This window comes from Cyphomyrmex costatus, unplaced genomic scaffold (assembly GCF_001594065.2).
Source record: "Cyphomyrmex costatus isolate MS0001 unplaced genomic scaffold, Ccosl1.0 scaffold13, whole genome shotgun sequence".
Taxonomy (NCBI): Eukaryota; Metazoa; Arthropoda; class Insecta; order Hymenoptera; family Formicidae; genus Cyphomyrmex; species Cyphomyrmex costatus.
The window spans coordinates 102,338-127,271 of NW_017275282.1; the positions used below are offsets into that span (position 1 = coordinate 102,338).

General features: G+C 31.9%; 1 protein-coding gene across 1 annotated transcript in view; it reads right to left on the reverse strand.

Moving 5' to 3' along the window:
- Fife (regulating synaptic membrane exocytosis protein fife) overlaps positions 1-24,934 on the reverse strand; it is an 82,734-nt gene that overhangs the window by 22,449 nt on the left and 35,351 nt on the right. The window contains exons 5-8 of the mRNA XM_018550812.1: positions 23,078-23,202; positions 11,745-11,857; positions 11,558-11,622; positions 10,085-10,143 (exon numbers count right to left, since the gene is read on the reverse strand). Of these exons, the coding sequence (XP_018406314.1) occupies positions 10,085-10,143; positions 11,558-11,622; positions 11,745-11,857; positions 23,078-23,202 (362 nt within the window). The remainder of the gene's footprint in view (positions 1-10,084; positions 10,144-11,557; positions 11,623-11,744; positions 11,858-23,077; positions 23,203-24,934) is intronic.

The following is a 24,934-nucleotide window of genomic DNA, read 5'->3' on the forward strand; positions in this document are numbered from 1 at the left end:
CCCCCCCCCCCCTCCCGTTCCGCCATGTTTACTTACGGCGCGTCACTTCTGGGAACTTTCGCTACCTTCGCATCGTGTCGTTCGCGCGTTCGTTCTTTTGCCGGCGCATCATTTCTGAGAATTTTCACGGTCGAGCACGCGGTGAGTACAGCAATAAACCGAGAGTGTCGAACCTGCTTGTTTGCGTTGTGGACGTGAGGCGTGATATTAACGTTTTTCGATACGATATATACGAACTTCTCGCCGAGAATGCGTGTCTATCCGGTACTGGGATCCACAAAACGAGCATCGAGAGATCATCCTGAGATTAATCGAGAGACGACTGTGGAGCAATTTTCCGTTTGGTCTTTGGAGTAGATAAAAATCGAAGCGTAAATTGAATGTAAGGAAAAATAAAATTTCATCTACAATATATATATTCGCAAGCTGTAGTATAGTATGTCATGAGAATTTTGTATAGTACTTACTATTTTTAGTAAGACTAATTTTTGCATTTTTTAAAGTAGAGACTATCAGTAGTTTAATTTAGTAATTTAGTAGACTAATTTTTACAATCGCAAAAAATGGCTTAATTTTATACGATTTACTACATCACAATATCGCACACACACGTAGTACAAATTTTCTGACTAATTATATTAATTTCTGTGTGTGACTAATCTCTCTCTCTCTCTCTCTTTCTCTCTCTTATCAAGTAATCATAAGAATTTTTGCACTGAGATAAAAAGATAAGTATTGCAAAGTAAATATTACGATGCTTTGATATTTATTAATTATGAAAAGATTTGATTATGACGACGAAATAAATATTTTTGTAAAATATAATATCTTATTGATTATAAAAAAATAAAATAGATGACTTATTGATGGCTAGGAATAAAATTTCATTTTGTTGTCTTAAAATAAAGATTTATTTTAGTGAAATAAATATGCGTTTCTCATAAATAAATTTTTAAGTATCTTTTCCTCGGTATGCAACGACCGTACGACTAGAAATAGTATTTTTGCAATATTCTTATGACATGCGACACAGCTTGTACAATTATTATAGACGAGGTTTAAACTGCAATAAGATTTTAAGATAAAAAATTTAAACTTTTAGTTTTAAAGGGATTCTAAAGTCGCCTGTGTTTTAGCGTTTATTTTTCAAATAAGTATTTTTATAAGTTTATTTTTTTCTGTAATTAAAATATAAATGATAACTTAGTCTAAACCGGAGTCGTCAACTTCCATATTAAAAATTTATTGGAAAATTACAGTTTCTTATCGGTTTGGATGTCGACTTGTAATAATATTTGCTTTATATAAAAGTTTTGTATTCTGAACATAAAACAATCTTAGTTTGGATTAGAAATTACATGCATAGAAACAATATTAACTTCTTAGAATTATACTTAGAATTATTTTAATAATAATTACTTAATATAAAAGATTAGTCACAGAAATTAATATAATCAGTCAGAAAATTTGTACTACGTGTGTATGCGATATTGATGTAGTAAATCGTAAGTGTAGGTCCTATTAAATCAGTAAAATAGACTTTAGGATCCCCCTAAGCCGTAAGAAATTGACCAATCATAGTTGATCATTCTCCTCACGTTCGCCTGTAATCAATCAGTTTCTTACGGCTTAAGATTTCAACTTGTTTTACGCTTTAGAATCTCATTGTATTTCGACATCGCTTAAACGAAGCTTCCAACAGATGAAAATTAAGACAACGAAATGTAAAATAGAGATGTTTATTCTCTTTTCACGTTTCGTTGACTCAATTTTCATCCTTTAGAAGCTTCGTTTATGCTTCTGTCACTTTCCTTTTACATTCAACTTGCGCTCCAATCTGTATTTTCGCCAAGAAAAGTACTCAAGTAGAACATAAAAGTCACAATAATATCAAGAGCATTATCATGATCTTATTTGTCACTTAAGTTCATTTTTAAGTATCAAATAACATCATATGGTATTATTATGATTTTATTGTGACTCTGTTTTACTTAGGTATTTGCACGTTCCAAGCAAAACACAGATCATGACATTAAAATGATATCGAAATATCTCTCTCCAAAATGATTATTAAAAATCATTTTTCAATCATTTACGATTTATTTGAACCTTTAAGTTGATAAATGAGGTGTTCAGGACATTAAAAATTTTATTCTTATGGTTATATATTTTTTAACAGTATATATAAAATTAAATTTTTACATTGTATTTTTATGAGATAGAGGAATGTAAAAGTAATTAACTTTAAGACATCTGGGCAATTCTTTTTATTTTCCTCTTCCACAGAACAAAATTTTTAAGAAACGTAGAATGCTGTAGTCATATTTACGTAAACATCATTTTAACATTAACGTGATCCGTTTTTCTGCTTGGGGTTATCTCACAATGCTTTATGCAAATTTTGCATTTGTTTCTATATCCCGTCAAGTTTTTAAAATTGAATATGTAAATTATTGAACGGATCGCGAGTTCTTTTTTTGTATCCGTGATTGATTCCGTCGATTCTTGAGTTCGTCGTCCGATGAAAGACTTGATTTTCCGCGTGTGCGTATTTCGTTCGTATCGTTAAAGTGCGTGAAAAACACATCGAGGAGCATCGAGGATCAGTGAGTAACGTCGAGAAACATTGAATAGCACCGAGGAGCTTTGAGGAACATCCAGGAGGCACCGAGAAACATCAAAAATCTAGATATTAAGGTAAGGCAAAGCGTACAATTTGTTGTCGGATTACGTACGTGCCAGTTCTTACGTTTGCTCCGCGACGTAAGAGAAATAAAATATTTCCCAGGATTTCGTATTTCTCTCGTAGCTGCGATGTAAATGACAAAGAAAATGTTTCGAAATCGCTGTGAGAAAGTTTTAAACGCGACGGGCAATTTTTGCGATTGTTATTCTTCAAGCGCACGAATTTTCTTACGATTTCTTCGATATATCGTATGCCGTAATCAACAAAGTTCATTGATCTCGGCGTTGCACGCATGCACGCTCCCGCAAGGTACTCCTGACTATTTCGGCAAATGCACTGATAACAAACGCACGTGTAGCACAACGCCTTGTTTTTCTCTCTATGTAAGATGAATCGGGATGAAAAAGAAAGGATATTCGTTTTCGAAAAGCTGCGCCCTAAAACTGTCGAAAGCGTCTAAATCTAAGCAATCTTAGTCTTATTCTCGATAATCGTATTTAAAACACATAATTTATTTCGTCTAAACGTACTTGATAAATCTTGCATGAATCTGAACCTTTAACATTCATAAAGGTAGAAATCTGTTAATATACGGTAATATACGGCTTGTTCGAGCGAAGAATGAGTATGCCTGACGGAAAGCGCTAATTTAGGAAATTCTCTGTGTGTCGCATATGCGATGTAATGCCTTTGCTGGAAAATCTTTAATGTAAATCAGCATTTATTTAATATATGTATTTCTAAAGATTTATACACTGAGAAAAATGTCTAGTTGAAAATGGCCGAAAAGATTCTGATTACCTGCATCCACGGTTTTAGAATTCTGGTTATCTCAACTAGAATTCTAGTAGATTTAAAGGTATATGCTAAAGCCGTCTGTAATATTGACAAAACGCGCGTTTCATACTCTCCTATTTTCTTTGTGTTTTTCCTTATAAAAGAATAAAATGTCCTTTTACAGACGAAAAGAAAAAACGCAAATAGTTATGGGAAAGCACAAACCGGTATGAAAAACAAAAAGATTGTAAATTACAATCTCCTGTTATCGCGTAGATTACAACAAATTCTTTACAAATAGGAAATGATTTTAAGTATCCAAACAAAAAGTGGAATAATTTATAAGTGTATAACGGGAGCTTTAAATTATTATTTTAAAGTTTATAAGAGAAGCGAGTGGAAAAATACGATCTGAATGTATATAGCATTCATGCGATAAGATTAGCAGAGCAAGAAATGTACGTAATGTATTATTTAATGTATGTAATGCTTTACTTAATGTATATTAATGTTTTATTTGGAATCAAGTATTCGTTTTTTCGACATCGGTTAAATTCGTTGCTACGACATCCCTTTAATCAAAAAACTCCGATTTGTCCATTTTCAACCAAAATTCCAATCAATCCAATATAGGATCAAAGAGAGTGATTTTTGATAATTATAAATTTTAAAAATATTCGATATATACATAAAATTAAAAAAAAAAGTGTATGAGCCAATACGAGCGTATAAAAAAGAGTGAATTTCAAATTTCTGGATTTTTTTTCATGATTTATTACGTAAATCGAGCACTTCGTGTTCATAAAAGCGACACAGAGGATCATGGAGTCAATTTGTCACGCTGTTAGAATTATAAATGACGTTTCGTGTCAGACATGCGCGAATTGCGCTTGAACAAGTTTTATATTCTATATAGACTTTTATTGGTCCAACTGCAAAAATCCCTCGTAAGAGATACAGTGGTCCATAACAAAGTTCTAGCCTGTAGATCAAGTAATATTTACACGGCCGATCGAAGATGATCGGCTCGATGTGGTATAATCCAGGCGGGGATCCGTGGATCATTTATCGTAAGAGATATGCAATGAAGTCGAAACCTGGCCAAGTTTACAGAGTTGGCCGTTTTAACTTTTAACTTAACCGAGGCGTTTCCAAAACCCCCTCGAAGAAATTGGAAACAGCGATACTCTCAATTATTGCGCGATAAATTGGAAATTGAAAATAAATGTAACGTACTCTGTTAATTTTAGCTGGATTTTTAGCGTGAGGGAAGCTCGTGAAATTATTCGAGAGCCAGATTTCGACTTAAGTTTCCTCTTACATCGCGGATTTACGCCGATTGATAAAGAATTCTTAATTCGGTAAGTACTTTATCAAAACATCCAGTATACCTAAAACTGCGCTAAAATGCTAGATTCATCCTGTGTTGATCCGCGCTTACAATCGCTTCTACGTCTCGAAGCTCGCGTTAATATCTAGGAGCCGTGCGAGTCTCCGCTTCCGCCCGTTCACTGTCTCGAGAAAAACGAGGATGAATTCTGGAAACACGAGTGATCGTAAAGGCTGACTACAATATGTATGCAATGATTATAATAAAGAAAGAGAGATTTATCGGTCATTAATCTTACACTCTGGATCAATTGTTATTGGCTTTTCAGATGGGATTATATCAATACGATAGCATCGGTATAATAATGTTAAAAATAGAGAACTATTACTATATAAAATGTACTTATACCTACATAGAGAAATTTTTTAGAAAAATTAATACTGTTTTTTTTTGCAAGAATCTGCGGGACTTATCTTTCATTTCATTGCATTCCTGACTGCTACAACATTAATTGCTTAATATCATATATTTATTTTCAACATATCCGTAGTATAATTATGTTACTTTTATATCAAATATATGTTGGTTTATATATGGCAATCAGTGCTATTGTTATTATAATTATCGTTGCTTCTATCATTAACAGTCTTTTGTTTATTAGAATTGCAACTCCAATTAGTAAAATTCATTCGTATGCAAAAGATCCCGCATGTTTCCTGAATCGATGGATATTTTATCAACGCAATATATCTATTCAATTAAACGCACACATATTAACAACTCGTAGTTAACAATCCCGTACGCTATAAATTTCCTAAAAATTAATTTTTTTTTATAAAATTCATTAATCGTGTCGTATTACAAATTTATTTTACAATATTACGGATATACGTAGGATCTATCGAATCTTTGATGCTCTATATAGTGACAATCTAACGATGAATCTTTTTTTTTTTTTACACGTTAAAATTTCAACTCGTGTTCCCAGATGCCTAATCTTGCGACCGATGCTGACTCTTCGCGAAAACGGATATGACTTTCGTAAAAATCCCCGGAGACGATATGAGCACACGGGCTGCTCACACGGCGATTCTCTACGATTGATTGTACGAAAGCTTTTCTCTTTCAGACAGAAATCGGTTGCGGTGTCGCGTTAGACTTTTTTTCCCCCCCCATTACATGCGCGAAACCGACGGACGGAGGTGTTCGTAAGCTCGCGATTGATCGATGTAATTACACACCCGGCCGTCTGTCCTGTCCGGTTGTGATAATTAATTAGGAGGATCGATATAGGATAGACCGATAACACACACACTCTGCGTCGCATCGAAATGAATCGGCGACACATCGGTAAACGATCGAATTAACGCTAAATGCGACGGCCGGGGTGCTGGGGTTTTAGAGCTAACAGATTAAATTATTTTAACATGCGACAGGTCTCGGTAGCATTCGAAATTCTGCGTATTAATGACGCTCGGGGGATGGGGGGGAGGGGGAGGCGGGAGAGCGGAAGGAAAGAATAAATTGAAATTCGTATAGCGTCGAATATTCCAGGACGGCGAATTTGATCGCCCAACGATACGCGAAACGTGGATTCCCTCAATTAGTCACAGCATTTCACACAACGAGAAATTTTAACTCCCTTTAACTTTACAACTGTAGGTACGTTTCTCTATAGATAATACCGTCGATCCTATCTATTAATATTTACAGTGACGTTAAAATCGCCAATAACGGCATGAATAATAAACGAATAATATCTCTTTTTGACACGATAAATATAAAATTTGCAATCTTGTTACAACTTCTTTAATATCCGTTACATCTATCTCCGTAAATGTAACGATTTTTTTTTTTTTTTATCGAATAGCCGAATGAAAATTGTCTTCTCTTAATTTTCACGTCCTCGCGAGTGTTTAGTGAAATTCTGGCGTATATGAAAGAACACCCCCGCGATTGCGTCGAAAGAAAAAAACGAAGCGGCGTACACCGTAACGCGCATTTCTGCTAGTGATTGTACGAGTGCTGCTGTACGGCCTAAGGGGATCATATACAACGTACTAATAAATTTAAGTTGCTCTCGAGTCGCGTCGACAAGTCCTACGATCAATATCAGCCGATAGTAACCAGTGCCGTTAATGATATTCAGAGTTCTTATACTTCAACGATTAAATATTACAATCTTACGGGCGAAAAATGATAAATAAACGAACATGCAAATGAACGCAAATCAGCATTAGCGCATGCCTTTTTCTTTTTATATTTTTATATATATATATATATGTATATATACTTTTTTTTTTATAAAAGATTCGTTAATAATTACGTATATATCTGTATGTCTGTTCAAGATTCGCGTCTTTATAAAAATGCGTTCTTTTAAATTTTGTACAAATGTCAGGCAATCACGTAACGCGAACGTTTACTTTTAGCGATACGTTCGTTAACTGTGGATCCATACAAACATCTCGCAAGAATACTATCCGAATATTGAGTAGCTTTAAACGCGGATCGTGCGATGCGTAATATTCAATGCGCGAGTACGATTCAATGGAATAATTCGTGTAGCATATTTTTCGAGATTCTCTTGCCTGTTGTTCGAGTATTCAACTAGTCATAGGACCGTCGACTATCGATTGGAAAGCAGCATGCATATCAACAGCGTTATACGTATCGTGACATTGGAACGTACAGAGTGTTATCGGATATTCACGGCACTGGTTGAACCTATAAATCGCGAGCGATTACTTTTTTTTTTTTACCAGCTACAACACAGTCTTGTCCTTAAACTTCATCTGATAGGTAATTCGAGGAAATTTTACAGCTGCTAAGCGAGCGATAGGAATCTCGTTCATCCTTTCTAAAACTCTCACGTCTGGTAAGATACCCGTCGAAGCTTTAAATCACGTGGTAATAACGAATAAAAAGACGGAGAATGAAACAAAATTAGTATAATAAATTCTCTGTAACTGTTACGGCACCAATATGCGATCATCGAATTCTCGTGAAACTATCCTTTCGTGTAACTTTCGTAAAAAAGAGGGAAAGAGAATGGACTCAAATCTCTTTCAAAATTGCGAAAATGTGTCATCACAGACATGGAATATCTTTCGGATGGTATGCTGCTCGCTGCTGTATAAAGTATCTTGATGTCGTCTCTACCGTTTGCTGAGAAATAATTCCAAATAGTCGAAATAGAATAACTAACATAACGCGATAAATGTGAAATCATAAAGAAAGACTATTATTATGCATATTTTATAAATTGCTAAATTTTTCGATAGCTCTTTAAAAGCTTCGATAACTTTTTGGTATCACTGTTACATCCGATTAATATCTTACAAGACGCGATTGATAAAATCTCATATCTTCCTTCATTCCTTTTAAAGTTTAGGAAGCTACGATAACTTCTATTACACTCTTCTGCCTGGAGTTCTAAAATCACGAAAACTCGAAGTAAGTTTTTGCTACAGATCAAAAACTTTATCTTGCTACTATCTCGCTATATATTATGGATCAATCGAGTCGGATTTTTATCTCGCAGTTCTTTCTCCTGAAATTACCTAATTCTCCAGAAACACGTATGAGAGTAAGTTCTTACACAATTCTCGACTATCTCTATCATACTATCTTCTATCAGACTTTTCCTTCATCGATGCGATCTTCGTGACTATCTAAAGCGACCGTGACAATGCGAATGACATGCTTTGCTTTTTGAGAAAAGAAAGGAGCGACATCGTTATAGTTCATTACATCGACGTACGTACAATATTTACATGTAACAGTCTTCGCGATCAGTGAAAATGCGCAGTAGAATTGTGCCGCGTTGTGTTTTACCGGGATAAAATGGCTGAGCTGCGTGATGCAAGTGGTCTTACTTTTCGCGGAATAATGCTCGGTCTTGAGTACTCGACTTTTGTCAGCCTTTCTTAAGGACTGTGCCGACTAAGCGTTCGGATAAGATTACCGGTCCGTAAAACTCTCTTCTACCGAAAGATAAAATTTAGGAAGTAACTCAAGTATTATCGGTAAAGACTAGAATAATCGGGGAATAAACAAAACGTGGTGAAATATATATATATATATATTATAAAAAAGGGTTTTTGTAACAGTTATTATGTCAAACGTTACGAGAAATAATATTCAAAAATAATATTACTCTTCTAATTACTTGGTAAATATTACCAAATATAATAATATAATCAACTGTTTGGTAGTTTACTAAATCTGGAAAAAAGGATTATTTTTAGTTATATTAATCGAACATTTTTAATTGGAATTATATTTCACTCAATATTTGATAGTCTCTCGTTTTCAAACTTTTTTTCAATGTAGGTAGTAAAAACAAAATATGGAATTGTATAATATTACAAAAGTTAAACGCATTTATTATATAAATACCAGTATTAACCTTTAAAGGCCTAGTTTTAAAATTTTGCAGCTTTTCCTTGAGTAAGATTTGTTATAATATATTTTTTTTATCGTATTTCTTGCCTCAAAAATATGACACTGTTTCAACTATAATAATTTTTCCATCCTGTAAAGGTTAATAAACGTTGTTAACACAGAAATGCGTGGATTAAATGCTTGTAATGGACAATTGAAATCTCAAATTGCGATTGTAAATTGACAATTGTCAATTTTCAAATCTTATAAAATAAGTTCGTGAAAATTAAAGACAGATAATTCTTACTTTGTATATAAAATATCGAAAGAAAGGTGAATTGTGTGAAACTCACGCATAAATGAACGAACACAAGATCGAAGACGTAAAATCAGTCTTGTTGCAGAATATGTCTCTTGGTTGTCAAAATTGATCTCTAGACCTAGACATTAAAATTGATTATAATTACGGGAGCTTTTTGATAAATCTTTCGTAACGCCTAGGATACATTTCAGCACATGACGTAGCTCACTCACTTTAACTGATTTGCACGTTAGTTAGACGCTAAAAGCTGCGATCTCACGCACTCTTTCACACGTCACGCCTGTCTGTATACAGTTCTCGAGTGTGCACAATCAGTCCGTGCCGTGTGAAGCTATTGAGTTATACTTATATTATATACAAAAGCAAAGAGATTATGCAAGAGAACGTTTTCTTTTTGTTCACAGCTGTTCCCCTGCGCTTTTCTCTTTCTTTTTTTTTTTCTTACGCTCTTATTCTCGGCTTTTAAGCGTGCTTATCCCCGAGTCTGCGTATGCATCGTGTACATCGTGTAGGATAATAAGAGAAAGATAGAAAGAGAGAAACGGTCACTGTGTGTAGGTGTCAATTTATTAACTCGTTATACCGGCGTCTTTGGCAATTTCCTGCGCGTCGGCGACGAGGGCGCTTTCTCCGTTTCGGTTTCTGCAAAAATAATATTAAAATGCATCGTATCAGTGACGCATATGTTGCTTCCGTGACACTGTTTTTCCGTAGTGACTATGACATCTCTATAGCCGGCCTTTCTCGCCACGCGGGAGTAAACAGGCTCGAAATTATTCAGTTATTCATGAGCTTTCGAATGCCGCAAGTTAAAAGTTTAGAATTCGCCATTGCAGGCAAAAGTTTAATTCTTTTTTTGGTAGCTGAGTGAGAATTGCATTCTTGTTCACGGTAACGAGTTCAAAATTTTTAACTAAATAGCTTATAATTAATTCTGATTCATACTTTTTATTCTCGTGTAGTATAATAAGTAGAAGGGCCAATTGTACATGGGTTATGAACTACCATAGATAACAGTTAAGAATTGTTTCTTTGCTTCGCATAAATGAGACGTGCAATTTTTTGTATTGTTAAATTATTTGTAAAAAAATCGTATACTACTCTGAATTCATACAGAGAACTTTAACGTATATGTAGCAAAGGAAGCAAATGCTAGATTTAGCAAATTTTCAAGAGAATACGAAAATATTTATTCATCTTGCGGATATTTTCGAGATAAGAACGAAACCGTGTCAGCGGTCAGAGGCCATTCTCGTCCTAGAATATCACGGAACTTTTATCTGTTGTATAAAAAGACACTACTCATATTACTTTGGGAGCATTATTTCTAGAACGATATATACAGGCAAGCCTACGCTGCTACCTTTTTAAATATTTTCTTTTCCGTATGATGACCCGCTGGAAGTAAATAATCTTCACTACTGACCTTGGATTAGTTAAAAGCATTCAGTGTTATACAACATTTTATTACAACGAACATGGATATCGTATTATAATAGAAGATATGTAATATTTTGTTCGGTATTGGTCTAGGATGTAAAATGCTTTTCATAGAACTCGTATTTGGGGCATGAAAATCGATAAACGATAGCCGATTTTACCGAAACTACATAATGAAATTTTATACGTGTTAACTTTTATATCGATCTTCAATAAAATGTGGTTTTTTCTTGTATATTGAGGACACTGCGGGTTTATGTAAAATTAGTATTTTGATAATAATGAATATATACAATACGTGATATTAGGGGGAATTATATATACAGGGTGTCCCATCATTTACGATAAATATTTTAAAGACAGATTCTTTGTAACATTTTAAGACGAAAAGTTTAATACCGAAATTCTTGCTCCGTCATTTTTAAACTCTTTCCATTAGAAAATCATAGCCTCGATATTTTTGTATTAGATTTTTGTCTTAACATGTTACAAAAAATCTGTCTTTAAAATATTTATTGTCAGTAACAGGACACCCCGTATTCATATATATTTAAACATAGTATAATAATATTAATGAATAATTCGTGTATTAGTAAAGTTTACTGTCGGTACTTACCCATCAGCAGACCCAAATTTGTAGGTGATTTTCCGGCTTGCGGATCATCCAGCATATCTCCGGTGCTGTTTGGTGAGAGTGCCAGAAATCAGTCGCCAGGAAACACACGACAAGTACAGAAAATCGATTTACCATTAGGCCTTTTCACGATTGTTTCATGGTTATATTACTTTATGCATTGACTTACATTTCGGTCGAATGCTCTACCACCAAATCTACCACGTCATCGGTCTGTTCGATTATTTGTTGTATCTCCTCGAAACTCCGATCGATCAGAGACACGCCGCACCATTCCAGTACCTACAAAATTTCGTATAATATATATAACTATTTAATGATATTAAATATCGATACTATATAATACGAGAAAAACATTTATTGCCTTTTAACATTAATTTGCTTTCAAAATTATTTAATGATATTTAAATCTAGACTTGTTTTTATTTTATATTATAATTTTGTATATTTAATAGTATTTATTTTATATATAATATAAATCAATAAAGACGTTATGTTAATATATTATTTAAAAAATATTTCTTTGAAAAGAAATATTTTATCATCGAAATATGATTTCTTTTATCATTATTCGAATAATTAATAAGTTGAATTTTTGATTGTATTTAATAAATACTTATGGCAAATTTATTATAAATTTCATTATAAATTTTGGAAAGCACAAATTAAAGATTCAAAAATTATATTATATATTAATTTTTATATAAAATATTTCTATTTTTTGCCAATTATGTGTGATGATTATTCATATTAAACGTCGTTTGTTCATGGAGCTTTGTAAAAAAAAAAAAACATAAAGTATCTTAAAATACTAACTTTTAAATGCTAATTTACCAGGAATAAAATATTTTATATTGAACATGTGAAAGAGGAAAGCAGAGCATAGTTCAAAAATTCCTAGCAGTTCGAGATCATCGCGAAATTAATGTTAAAACGTGTCTCGTGATATCTAATTATAATCGGTCGTAAAACATTCTGTCCTTCTCGTCATTTAAATACTTTAATTACTCTAATAATTATATCTCAATCGGATTGCTGTGAGATAGTAACGAAGACGGCGAAATCATCGCTAAGGGTGATTGTAAGCTGCATAAACTTTTTGAGTGAAATTGCCGTGTTAATCCTTAAGGCCATTTAGCTGAGAAGATACTAAGATTAAGGGACCCCGTTTGTCTTAATCCATTGGATACTATTTGTCACTGCTTGAGATAAAGAACCATGAAAATTGAAATACGGTTATATATAGCTCGGTTAACAGGGAACTTGATAAATTAAGCATTTTTAGTGTTTTTCGTGGATATGGATTTAAATTCGCAATTGTATTGAATAATTTAATTTAAAAAAATTTAATTTAATGTTATCACAATGTACTCTTTCCAAAGTGCACAGTGTATCTCGTTCCACAATGTGCGCAAAGTGTAATTATACTTTAATTTACTTTATAAAATCTGTCTGTCACGTGCTAATTAACGAATTAATTAATAAAATTGGACATTTGACTATATATAGGATATTGCAATTATTTCAGTACGCGGAAACGGTGATAAACTTTCGGAGAAGAATGAAATTTATGTTCTTCCACATTTTTTACAGTATAAGGTTAAAATATATAATACACAATGGAGAGTACAAATGCCGGCGTAATTAATCAAATATTAAATTCTAAAACTAACGAATCGCTTGTCGTACGGTAGAGAAAATTCGCAGGAAATTGCAAACATCTAAGAGAAAAATTAAATAAAGATAATTATTTATTAGTTAATATAAAAGTCATTATTTAAAAGATATATTCCAATCATCTGACTTTAAATTAATAATATAATAAATTAATAATAATTAAATTTATATATTTTTATGTATCGGTAGAAACTATAATTTGAAACACAAAAAATAAAACTCTTGTTTGGAATTACTCGTCGTAATGCGGAGCAATGCCGAATTGGTTTTGTTTTTTGTTTAAAATTTCAATTTAAATCAATAATATATAAATGTTTAAAATTATTGTAGTTTAAAATCAATATCCTTTGAATAAAAGCTTCTGTAATTGGTAAATAATCATCGGTTTTATTTAACTTTTTCCTTAGATTTCCGCAAACTACATTTTCTACTACATCGAAATTATCTAAAGCATGCAACGGTCTTTACTTTAAAGCGTGTACGTTCTATATATGGTCACGTATTATAGTGCGTTATTACAGCACTAACAATAAGCGTATATTGGACTATTATTGGATGCGAGAAATGAAAGATTATTACTTCTCTAATATATGGTATTTCAATAGTACCGTTCGCGTTTACTTCGTGCTCACAATTTCTCCAATCTCCTCTACGTGAAATTTGAAAATATATTCGTTGCCACCTTTCTACTGTATAATTATATAATACCTAGATCTGGTCTTTTGAGAAACGTTATACCACGCGCGTTAATTACGGCACCCGACGGCTTTCAATTAAACCGCGAGTAGAATCGAATGCAAATCGCTATATGTCGGGGACGAAGGAAACACGTGCGATCGATACACGGCAGTTATTTTTCTCTCGAATGAAAAAGCGTAAGAGTGCAAAATGGAATTGTAACGAACAGTCTTTAGGAATCAATTTATCGCATTAAAATACAATCGACTAATCGACAACGCTTGTATCTACGGTTTTATAAATCAGCGACCTGTAATATCTTGAATAATTATTTTATCGACGCCTAAGATTTTGAAAGATACAAAACACTTCAAATATGTACATATATCACGCGACGAAATTACCGATTATTCATATCCTCTTTCTATATAGTAGGTATATGGAAATATGTATCTCGAATGTAATAGTTAGCCCATGTACATACAATTCATGCATTCGCATGTCGCGAGAACATTCTCCATGCATTTTCATGACAAGTTCGTCTCGGTACAACAAGCTGGCGCACAATTTTCCTTCACCGACAGAACATTTATCGTCGTTGCGATATAGACAGCACAACTCATATTCGAAAGTTCATAACTAGGAAATGAATTTTCCATCCGCGCTCATTTACTAGCAGATTCTTGCGAAAGATCTGGCAGTCCTAACGAAAAGAATTTACAAGAGAGGTTAGAATGCAAGAAATTTGAGAAGAAATGTGTAATTTTGAATTCTACTGATATTTGATGAAATGCAAACGTAACAATATAATAATATAATAATTATGCGATGCTCGGATCTGTGTGTGTTTCAATAAAGTTTTCCTTTTTGGATCAAGAAATACCTGCGTTGAGAAACTTTGCATCGAAATGGAAATATTTGTTCAAGCAGGTGGAAAGATGTTTCCAACTTTCCAAATATTGTCGAACGGCTTTTGCGTGCAAATCTTTTTGCATATTTTTGGATGCGATAGAAGGCAAATTTGTAGGAGAGAGAGAAAAATAAAGAAAGGAAGGTATAAAAATGATTTCCATGTGCAAGTGGTATGGTAATGTAGAAATTTTTATTTGATTAATTTTTTGTTTGATAAAAGTAAGCTTCTTTGCTCTTTCGAGAAGATGTCAAGCACTTTTCTGTGTACATATTTTGCCCATATTTCAACGAAGAATTCTTCTTAAAATATCTTCGAATTTCCTGGTTATTTGACTAGTACTATTTACGTTTTTTTAGTTACTTTAGCTTGTTTTCAGAGTAGTTTAAAAAAGGAATAATCGTATTTATTTTTACTCTATGCTTCTGTTGTTCTATCATTTGTTTTTGACGCCTTTGTTCACTGGTTGTTTCATTATCTAAAACTTAATATGTTGTTTAACTGCATTTGCAATAATTGTTTTTTTAAAATATGATTTAACAATGTAGTACAATTTTGTGTCCGGTTGTTACTTATTTCTTCTTATTTTTTGTATATATTTTCGTATTCTATAATTCATATGTAATCGTGTTCTGGAATATATATCGTACCTATTATTTTATAATAGGTTGAAAATCTATTCATAAAACATCGGCATTAACAATATCACGAAATTAATAAAAAAAAAGTACACCTTATTTAAGCACCGATTTATCGGTAAAGTCTGTTTTTTATAACTGAGTTGTGATGTACGCCTTTGGAACTTAACGTGAAATAGGTATTTATTTGATATTTAGAAGTGAGAAAAAATATTGTGCAATCTAGTACAGGAACAAAAAACAAATCCATCAAAAGCTATCTCGGAGTTAAAAATCACTACAATCCCCGATGTGGGATGAGAGATATACGGGCTGTTAAATTACAGTATTATTTGGAATGCGGGAGCGGTAACACTTGTTACAGAAATAATAAGATAATTGATTTCGAATCTCTTTGCTTTTCGTTTTTGTATTGTAAAAAATTACTTCGATATATTAGTTAACTTTGTATAATAGGATAAGGTCAAAGTGCCAATAGCATATAGAGCCTCTTATATCATAATTTATTATTTTAGTTAACTTTTTGTTATTGTGATAGTAATGTAAAATTATATAAATGTGTGTACTGCAAAATTTTCTTACTTTATCTGATATTAATAATTCACTTTCTATTGAAACTGAACTACATAATCAGAAATATGAAAATATTAATTTTTTCTATCTTTTTTCTATATACATGTATACTGTTTAACTCTAGAATGTTATTTATATTTTTGTTATATTACAACACTCACATAAAAGGCGAAAATTCATCCACATAATTAAAAAAAAATTTTTATACTTTTTTATATTGTATTTACTTCGCAGATTGTAAACTAGAATAATTGAATTGTTTTAATAAATAAAAAGTGATAATGTTAAATAATCTTCAACTTTGAGTAGATATATTAAATAATAATATGGCAAAATGTAACTATAATATTATTAAACAGGTTCTATATTAATAATCTTTAATATTAAGCAATCTTATTATTTTAAGCTATTAAAATTTTAATAATAAAAACTCTTTAAAAATGTATGGATAAAAATTCACAGTAGCATTTTAGAGTTATTCTTATTATACATGTATATATATAATTACTAGGAATGTATAATTACATATCATTAAGATCTATACGATCTTTACTATAATAGTTATATAATCATTACTACAATTTTTAATTTCTTTAAAGCATGTGATAAGTGGATAACACTTCTACATCGAAATTTGCTTCGTTTGTCCTTTTTTCTAAGTCATCGCTTTTATCGCATTGCTTTATCCGTTTATTTACGATGCACAAGGGTTCCGTATTTCGCCCCATTTGAAAACATTATTTAAAATAAGTAGCTCGCGTGCGCGCCTTCCGTTACGACCGTTCAGTCCTCGAAAACAGGCCTCTTTTCAGCTCGTTCCGAAAATTTACAGCATGCTATTCGTTCGCAAAAATGAAATCGCCATACTCGAGCTACAGCAAATCTGTTTCGCGACGTTTGCGACAAAGAGAGAAGAGCGTCGTGTTTCTTCAATATATTTTTCGTAATATAATGATGCGTGAAACCCGTGTTTGAGCGATGCAGAGATAAAACGTGAAATGTGAGATTATTGTGGGTCCAGCCGTATATTTGTGGTGAAGGAAATATTGCAACGCTACGAATATAATCCATGAATGTGTATGGAAATTTTTTTTAACGGGTTAACGAAAAATAAAATTTCGGAAATTACAATACCTACCAACATTTTCATGGAAAAACACTACAATTAATGATTCGCGGTATACATATACGCTGTTACTCGGAAACGTAACTCACTCAGTATAATTCAACAGTGATATTTCGTAGAGGAATACGCCACAGATAAAAAATATTTCAAAATTCTTGAATTTTTATAATTTACATGAAAAGTGTAATGTTTTAATTTTTTCAATTATTTAATAAAATGAAAAATTAGTTAGATATTTATTTGACTATAGTGGATTAAAGAGGAGAAGCTGCTTCCAATGCAATAACATAAAAAATTTTTAATGCATGCATTTATGTGTCATTTATTGTACAACAAAATATTCATTCATAATATTTTATCGTATTTATTCAGTACATAAATTTACAGTAGAGGTATTGCACACACTATAAATTTTAATTATTATTTTCGTACTTTATTTTTGCGATAGGTCGAGTGGTTTTTTGCAGTATTGTTAAATTACTATGTTTTTTAGTCATATTTTTGCATAATTATTCTTGCATTGACGTCGTGTAGATATAATAAATATCGTAATAAATAATTGTTTTATGAATATTCATTCAGAATAACAAATTGAAAGCGTGGGAAAGAATGGAGATGATGCTTTATTTATCTGACTAGATTTTATTTATTATGTATTAAATCTTTATTGTGAAATTTATTTTACTTGGCAACAGAATCTTCAAATTTTCATCACATGGATGTAGTTATAAAAGCTCTTTCAGTATATCGGCAATTTTATATTATACATATATTAAAATTCACCTCACCTAATACAATAAAATTGGTTTTTCGGGTTTATTTTTATCATCAAATTGACATTGAATTAAAATAAAAAGTATATATATATATTTTTTAAATTAACAGCATTTATTTAATTTGTAACTAAATTATGATTGACGAAATATCAAATTAAGATAGCGCATGATATGAAAATCATATATTGTGTTATTCTGTTTAGCTAGAATGAATTATTTTAATCTTATTGACATTGAAATCTCTTTCAATCTCTGTCTTCCAAGATAAATTTTAACTCACATTTAACATTTTCAATTTAATTCAAGCTTTTGTTTTTATTTCCTCGGTTTATGTTTTTCTGTAGCTTCAGTTTGCAGAGTCAAATATGAAATTCATTTTATTCCTTTTTAAATCAAATGTTCAATATATGTAACTATATTTGTATGTATATAAATTTTACAGTTATTGACGTACGTATGGTATATTTCGAAAAAATTTTATTTGTTGAAACGGAGATTGACAAAATGGTTACGACACTCAATTACATAGAGAGAAATTGCATTTTTATATATTTTTATTCATTGCCTTAATTACTTGGTATCCGTAAAGTAATGTACCTACCAATGAAATATACACGCATGTCATGTAATTTGAAAATATTGGTTGGCACTAAAAGTTCCTTATACGATTTATGGAATCACGTCGTTGGTTAACAGTGTACTATGTTCTCATTGACGTTAAATTTCATTTCCGACGTAAGCTGGCGCAACTACGACGTTCATGTGGCGTCAGGAGTAAACGTTGTCAGAACGAGATGTTAGGGGTTGGATTTGCTGTTCAATCGACTCAACGTCAAACTTTATTGTTATTAATTACTGCGTGGGCGATTATCCATTAACCGCAAATGTATGTATGTGATGTATGTATGTCGTAATTTACCGCACCGGTAAGTACATTACGTTGACAATATGGCGCGAACTAATAAGGGTAGTAAAGATTACGAAACTTTGAAATCTCAGTTTTAAAGTTACTTTCTATCGCGGAAAAACAGTATATTTATTCCAATATGAGATTCTCAATTTGTCGATAATAGGTTACTCTGATTCTATTTTCGTTCCATCGAACTTTATGACGGATTCTTTAACTTTGACGCGAAACCTTTTATTGCAAACTATTGATGAAAGATCAACATTCGTTTTGAATTCGAAACGTGTGAAATGTAAAACCGTTAACGATTTTTTGTCCGGCACGATACAAAATGAAAGATCAATATTTAATTACGTTCTCGTTCCCGTTTTCAAGTCCGATTTAATAGGAACTTTGCTCTCGCGGGGCTTCTAATTACTTTGCACCTTCGGTGAGAAGAACGCTTTTTATCTCCATTTCTTTGTTTTTCTCCTTTTTTTTTACTAGTCGTTATTTAATTTTTCTAACTAGAATAATACAAAGAGTATGAAATACTTTTATCTATTCGAAACATGGGACATAGAATGAACGAATCTGTATTTATGTTTACATTAAATGCTATATACAAACCAAATCATCATTATACAGACAGATTTTATTATATACAAAATGTATAAAAGTTCAAGACTCTACAAAATATATTCTTTTCTAAAGAGAAATTAAAATTATAAATCTCATTGTAAAAATAATCCAAAAATAATGTAAATAACGTTTAAAAATTTTGTGATATTGCAGTTTATAAACTTATTTTATGAAATCAGTATTTTCTTCTCTATAAAATCGAGATAATTGTCGCAAGTGTTGTTGAGATTCTTGAAGAAATTTATAGGATGACAGTTAAAATATATGTATAATCTTACTGGCGATAAATTTGTCTGGAATTTAGTTGAAACGCGATCTCGGCGACTGATTTTCAAGAGGTTTCACTTGGCAGGAAGAAGCCAAATATAATTAGTCGATTAATTATCCTTGGGATTTAAGGAGATCGTAGGAGAAAGATTAAGGGAAGAAAAGTACCGCGAAAGAAGAAGATAATTTTAAATCACGAACGCTCTATACATGTGTGTTTGCGACAGATACCCGTCCTTCTTATAAATTCCACGAAATTCTGTTCTCTAGGACTGCGCGAGATCGATGGATAAAAAAAGATTTCTTATCTTCGTGTTGACAATTTTATTTGTTTGTTGTATTAAATTAAGTATTTCTGTTCTAACGCCAAATTAGTAATGTTAGTAATAATAATTTAGATGTATAATTCTATCGACAGATACATATAATTGACAACCGATTATATAAAATATGATTGATTTAAGAGTGACTATAAATTACAGTTAAATTATAATAATTTCAATCATCATTTTTATATGGTAAAAATAACTGTAATTATAATCATTTTTGGGTCACTAACTATATAAAAATATTTGTTGATAGCGGGTATGTTAAGTTAGAACCCCAACTTAGGGAACTCTTCGTCTCGTCAAAAGGAAGTGGGAACTCTAATCAGAATTCTGAGTACTACAGTTGGGGTGCTAACTTAACCCGTTGATAGCATATATAGTTATTATTACTTATATTACAGTAATGATAATCAATCATGATAATTATAATTACAAACACTAAAAAATTTTTTATTGTTAGCATACTAGTATAATAGATGTAGGCACTATCTTGCTGTCACTCAAATTAACTGTTAATTGATATCAAATTGTATTGTAATATTGCAATCATAGTAATAACAGCAATAATTGAATGTTTGGATAACCACTGAATATTGACAAAATCACTTTTGACCACATAACAATTATCATTCTGAATGAAGAAATTTGATCGCCACATGATTGGAATATGACAGTGGAAATAGACGGGCCATAATTGCCGAAATTATGATCTATAGCTTACCGCTGTCTATTCCAGAATTTGACAGTAGCGAATTGGTGATCGTTATTCGAATGGATCTAGTCGAGAGAATTTGCGCGTTCCAATTTTACAAGCGACGGGATGTAAGCGGATTAAACAAAGCATTACTGAATTTGTGGAACGCAACAAAAGTGTCGTGTCGTGAATTTTTGTTTTTTGCTATCGCTAAAATAACAAATACGTCACTCTTGATGTTTGCACTTTTCGTTCTCCAATCGCAGTAAGATCTCATGATTTTTTCATTTTTGATTTTATATTTATCTGCCGATAAAAGAAGAATGAGATGAAGCCGATCTTGCGCTTTCCGTGGAGTATTGTGGTAGCGAGGCTATTGCGCGATATCTGCACGTTCCTTATTAGATATTGTTGTTGCTGAGGACAAGAGGAAAACTTATCGATGATAAGCGATCGTCGTAGAAGAATCTTTATGAAAATGTAATGACGGTAAACAGAAACGAGGAACGCCTTTTTGTCGCTCTCTCCGATCGATCAATCACTCTCTACCTATCTATCTATACCGACCCTTTGTACGCGATGGCACTTGAGAGGTAGATAGAGGGTTCAAAAGACTATTTCCTGGCTTTTCGTGCGGTCTGACATTTGAATGACATCTGGGTAGCATGGCATTTAAATTATTTATTTTCCAAGAATATTTCGTCTTGAATTTTACATTATCTAAACATAACGGAACAAAAATCAGGAATTTTTATGGACTTTATCAGAATTCAGAGAATTTTTTTAAATTTTACTTTTAAATTTATGTTCTGCTTTTTTTTTTAAAACATTATTTTTTAAATCTTTTTTCTTAATGCAAAATGTTGATAACCATCTAAATATGTATGATAGATCGATATGATAACATTAATAAGCGAGATGTTTAGAATATATTATTATGTTAATTATAATAATATTGGTTACAAATTAATGCGTAATGTGCTATTAGTGCATGTAAGTTTATTATTATAAATAACATTCCGTCAATTTAAATATTAGTACGAATATACAAGTGAGTAGGGACGACTCTTCACTTGGCTGTCAGTACTTCGACTTTAAATTTAATTAAAATTGATGCATCGAGGGATGTCGATATTTACTCGTATTTATCGTTTATAATACCCGCGATAGGTAACGATAAACATCTCGTGGGGGAAAAAATATTTTCTATATCCGTACTATATTCCACGTAATATTTTCTCGAACGTTTATAGTACGTTATATTGTTTAATAGCATTACCTTGCATGAGTTGATAAAATTGCCGTAGTGTTAGAGGCGATTATTGTATTTTAAAAACAGATCACAATGATTTTGAACGAAATAAAGCTCTCCAACAACGAAACACAGTCATACACTGTGTGACACAGTAATACGTGTCGACTTGTAGCTGAAACGTTACTTAGTTTTTTATTTCACCCCTAAAGTGAAATAAAAAAAATGTCTCATACATCTATGTCTGAATATATCTGAATGTATAATCTTAAAACCTCTTGTCGGGTTCTAGAAAAATAAATGGTAATAAAAATTTGTATTTGCACGATATAAAATGATGACACAGTCGAATATGGTATTTTATCTGTGTACGCGGGCGGCGCGCGCGCGATTGTATCTAGTCGTGTCATTGTTGGAACAATATAGAATCGTACATTGGGTTATGCAGTGTCACCTGTGTACGTCGCTGGAAAGCAGCACTCCATGTTTTTACCAATATTAAAATTTAATGTAGTGCGATGATTTTCCAATCCTTTATTATACATAGTGGGTCATCCGTATTGTGGGTTAATTTTTATTACTTTACGAAATGTACCAAAATTCTGTGATTCTTATATATACATATTTAGAAAGTATTTGTAAGATTATGTATTTTGAAGAAAATTGTATATAAAAGTTATAACCAATTAGTTGATGCTTCTAATTTTTCAAAGGAAAAAAATGTACAGCACGCGAATGATTTGATCGTTTGTACGTACCATAAGGGTTAATAAAGTGTAATATTTAGTTTCCGAGAAATAAGAGGATGTCTTTTTAATAAGAGGAGACTTATGTCGATATCGGCGATTTTTTTTTCTTTTATTTGAAAATGTAATTATTGAGATAAAATTTGTTTGGGATATTCTGAACATTCCATTTGCTTAAAGGTTAAAGTTCTAGACGGTAGGCAACTTTCAAGACTATTTTTAGAATTCGTATGAAAGATCATCCTGTTATAATTATATCTTCAGAAAATATTCGTTGAATATATAAAAATATATATTAATAACGTTACCTTATCGCCTTGTTGTAATCCGGCTTTCTCGGCGGGGCCACCCGACACAGTCCATAGAATGTAAGCGAAGGTGCGCCCGTCCGATCCAATCTTGCCGCCTACCACCTTCATGCCAAATCCACGCGCTGCAACAAAGGGATGTGGGCTAAGAACGAAGTACGGGAAAAGCAATATTACGCCGCAATTTCCGCGGATATCTCTTGTCTTCGTGGGTAGGATTTGCGTCATCGAGATAGAAACACACCGGGCTGTACACGTGTCGCACGTCGGTGCCGCCGCCTGCTTTGAAGAGAAATGCAGTTTATACGTTTCACAGCGATGTAACTCGCACAGTTTCCCCCCAATGTTCTCCACACAGCAGAATTCACACGTATTCGCGAGTGTAGCTGAAGCTACAACGTCAGGTCTAGGAAAATAATTAACGCTCACGCTCGCTGTAAACGCGAGCGGCAATTGCATCAATTGTTGGGGTAACAATGTCACGTTGTTAGCAAATCTAATGCATAGCAAGTGCTTGTAATTTAGCTTTGTAAATTGCTATCCGATCATTGATATTTCCACCGTCGTGAAGTTAGCCCCTAACATTAAAAAAAATAAAATTTATATAGCTCACACATTCGATTGCTCATCGTTTGCACATTTATGCACATTTTCTAATTTCGTTTGCACACCTTTAGTTTAAAAGTTATTTAAAAAACAATTTTGTTTTGGTGATATTTCCACTTTACATAGAAGGTAGTAATTTAGAAAATAATAAGCTTTAAGATAGTCTGATAGAATATTGATTGATTATAAAATCTTTTCAGTATCATCTGTGATAATTTTAATAGGTAATTTTTATTTTGGTCTCTGCAATATCATCGCATACTGAGAAAAATATATAATGTGATCTACAAAAATTTTCTTTTTAATTAAAAAAATGTTATTTTAATCGAAATTTTTGGATATTCTAATCAAATTTTAATTACAACAAAATTTTTTAATTAAAAAGTTAAAAGTTTTTGTAGATTTTGTAGGTAAATTAAAAAAATTTTGTTCTAATCAGAAATTGATTAGACAAAAAAACAAAATATTTTTTAGTTAAAAATTAAGAAAATTTTTGTAAATTACGAAATGTTTTCTCACCCGAATATAGAAATGTCTTCTTGATGTTTCTATATCGATTATAAACTATAAAATATAAGTCTATAAAATATTACGATGATGAATAAATTATCCTCGTTTCTCAGAAATAAGAAAAATTTTAGTGAACAAATGTAGAATTTATAATGTTATGTATAGAATACATGTTTTCTTTTCTAAATTCATTTAGACTGATAAAGCTATTTCAATACCGTGTTTCGCTAAATTCAGCGATTAAGCGCACTGAAATACAATCCGACATGACCAAACCAATTTCAAACTATCGGCTCTAAGGATTTCGTAACATCTGGATAAACCTTCGCACACTACGATTAACTGTACAGATTCGATGGACAATCCCCCTTATTACCGGCAACCGCAAATTCTACGAACTCTAAGTGGATAAAAACTTGTGTGACGTGTCTGCAAAGTTTTTGAAATTACTTGGAAGACGTAAAAATACAAAAATTCTTTCTATTTTTATTTGATTTTATATCATGCAGGTTTGAATATCTACTTATATCAATCGTATAGCTTAATAGAAAAATTATAGAATTGACTATATTCATCTTTTCTGAAGAGTGCTAATTTTTAGAAAAGTAGAAAGATTAGATATTCTAAAAATAAAAAAATAAGGAATATTTGATTCTGATTTCTAATTGTGATATTCATACAAATATGACAAATATAAATTTGAAATTAATTTCGAGTATATTTACGAATTAGTTTTCCATT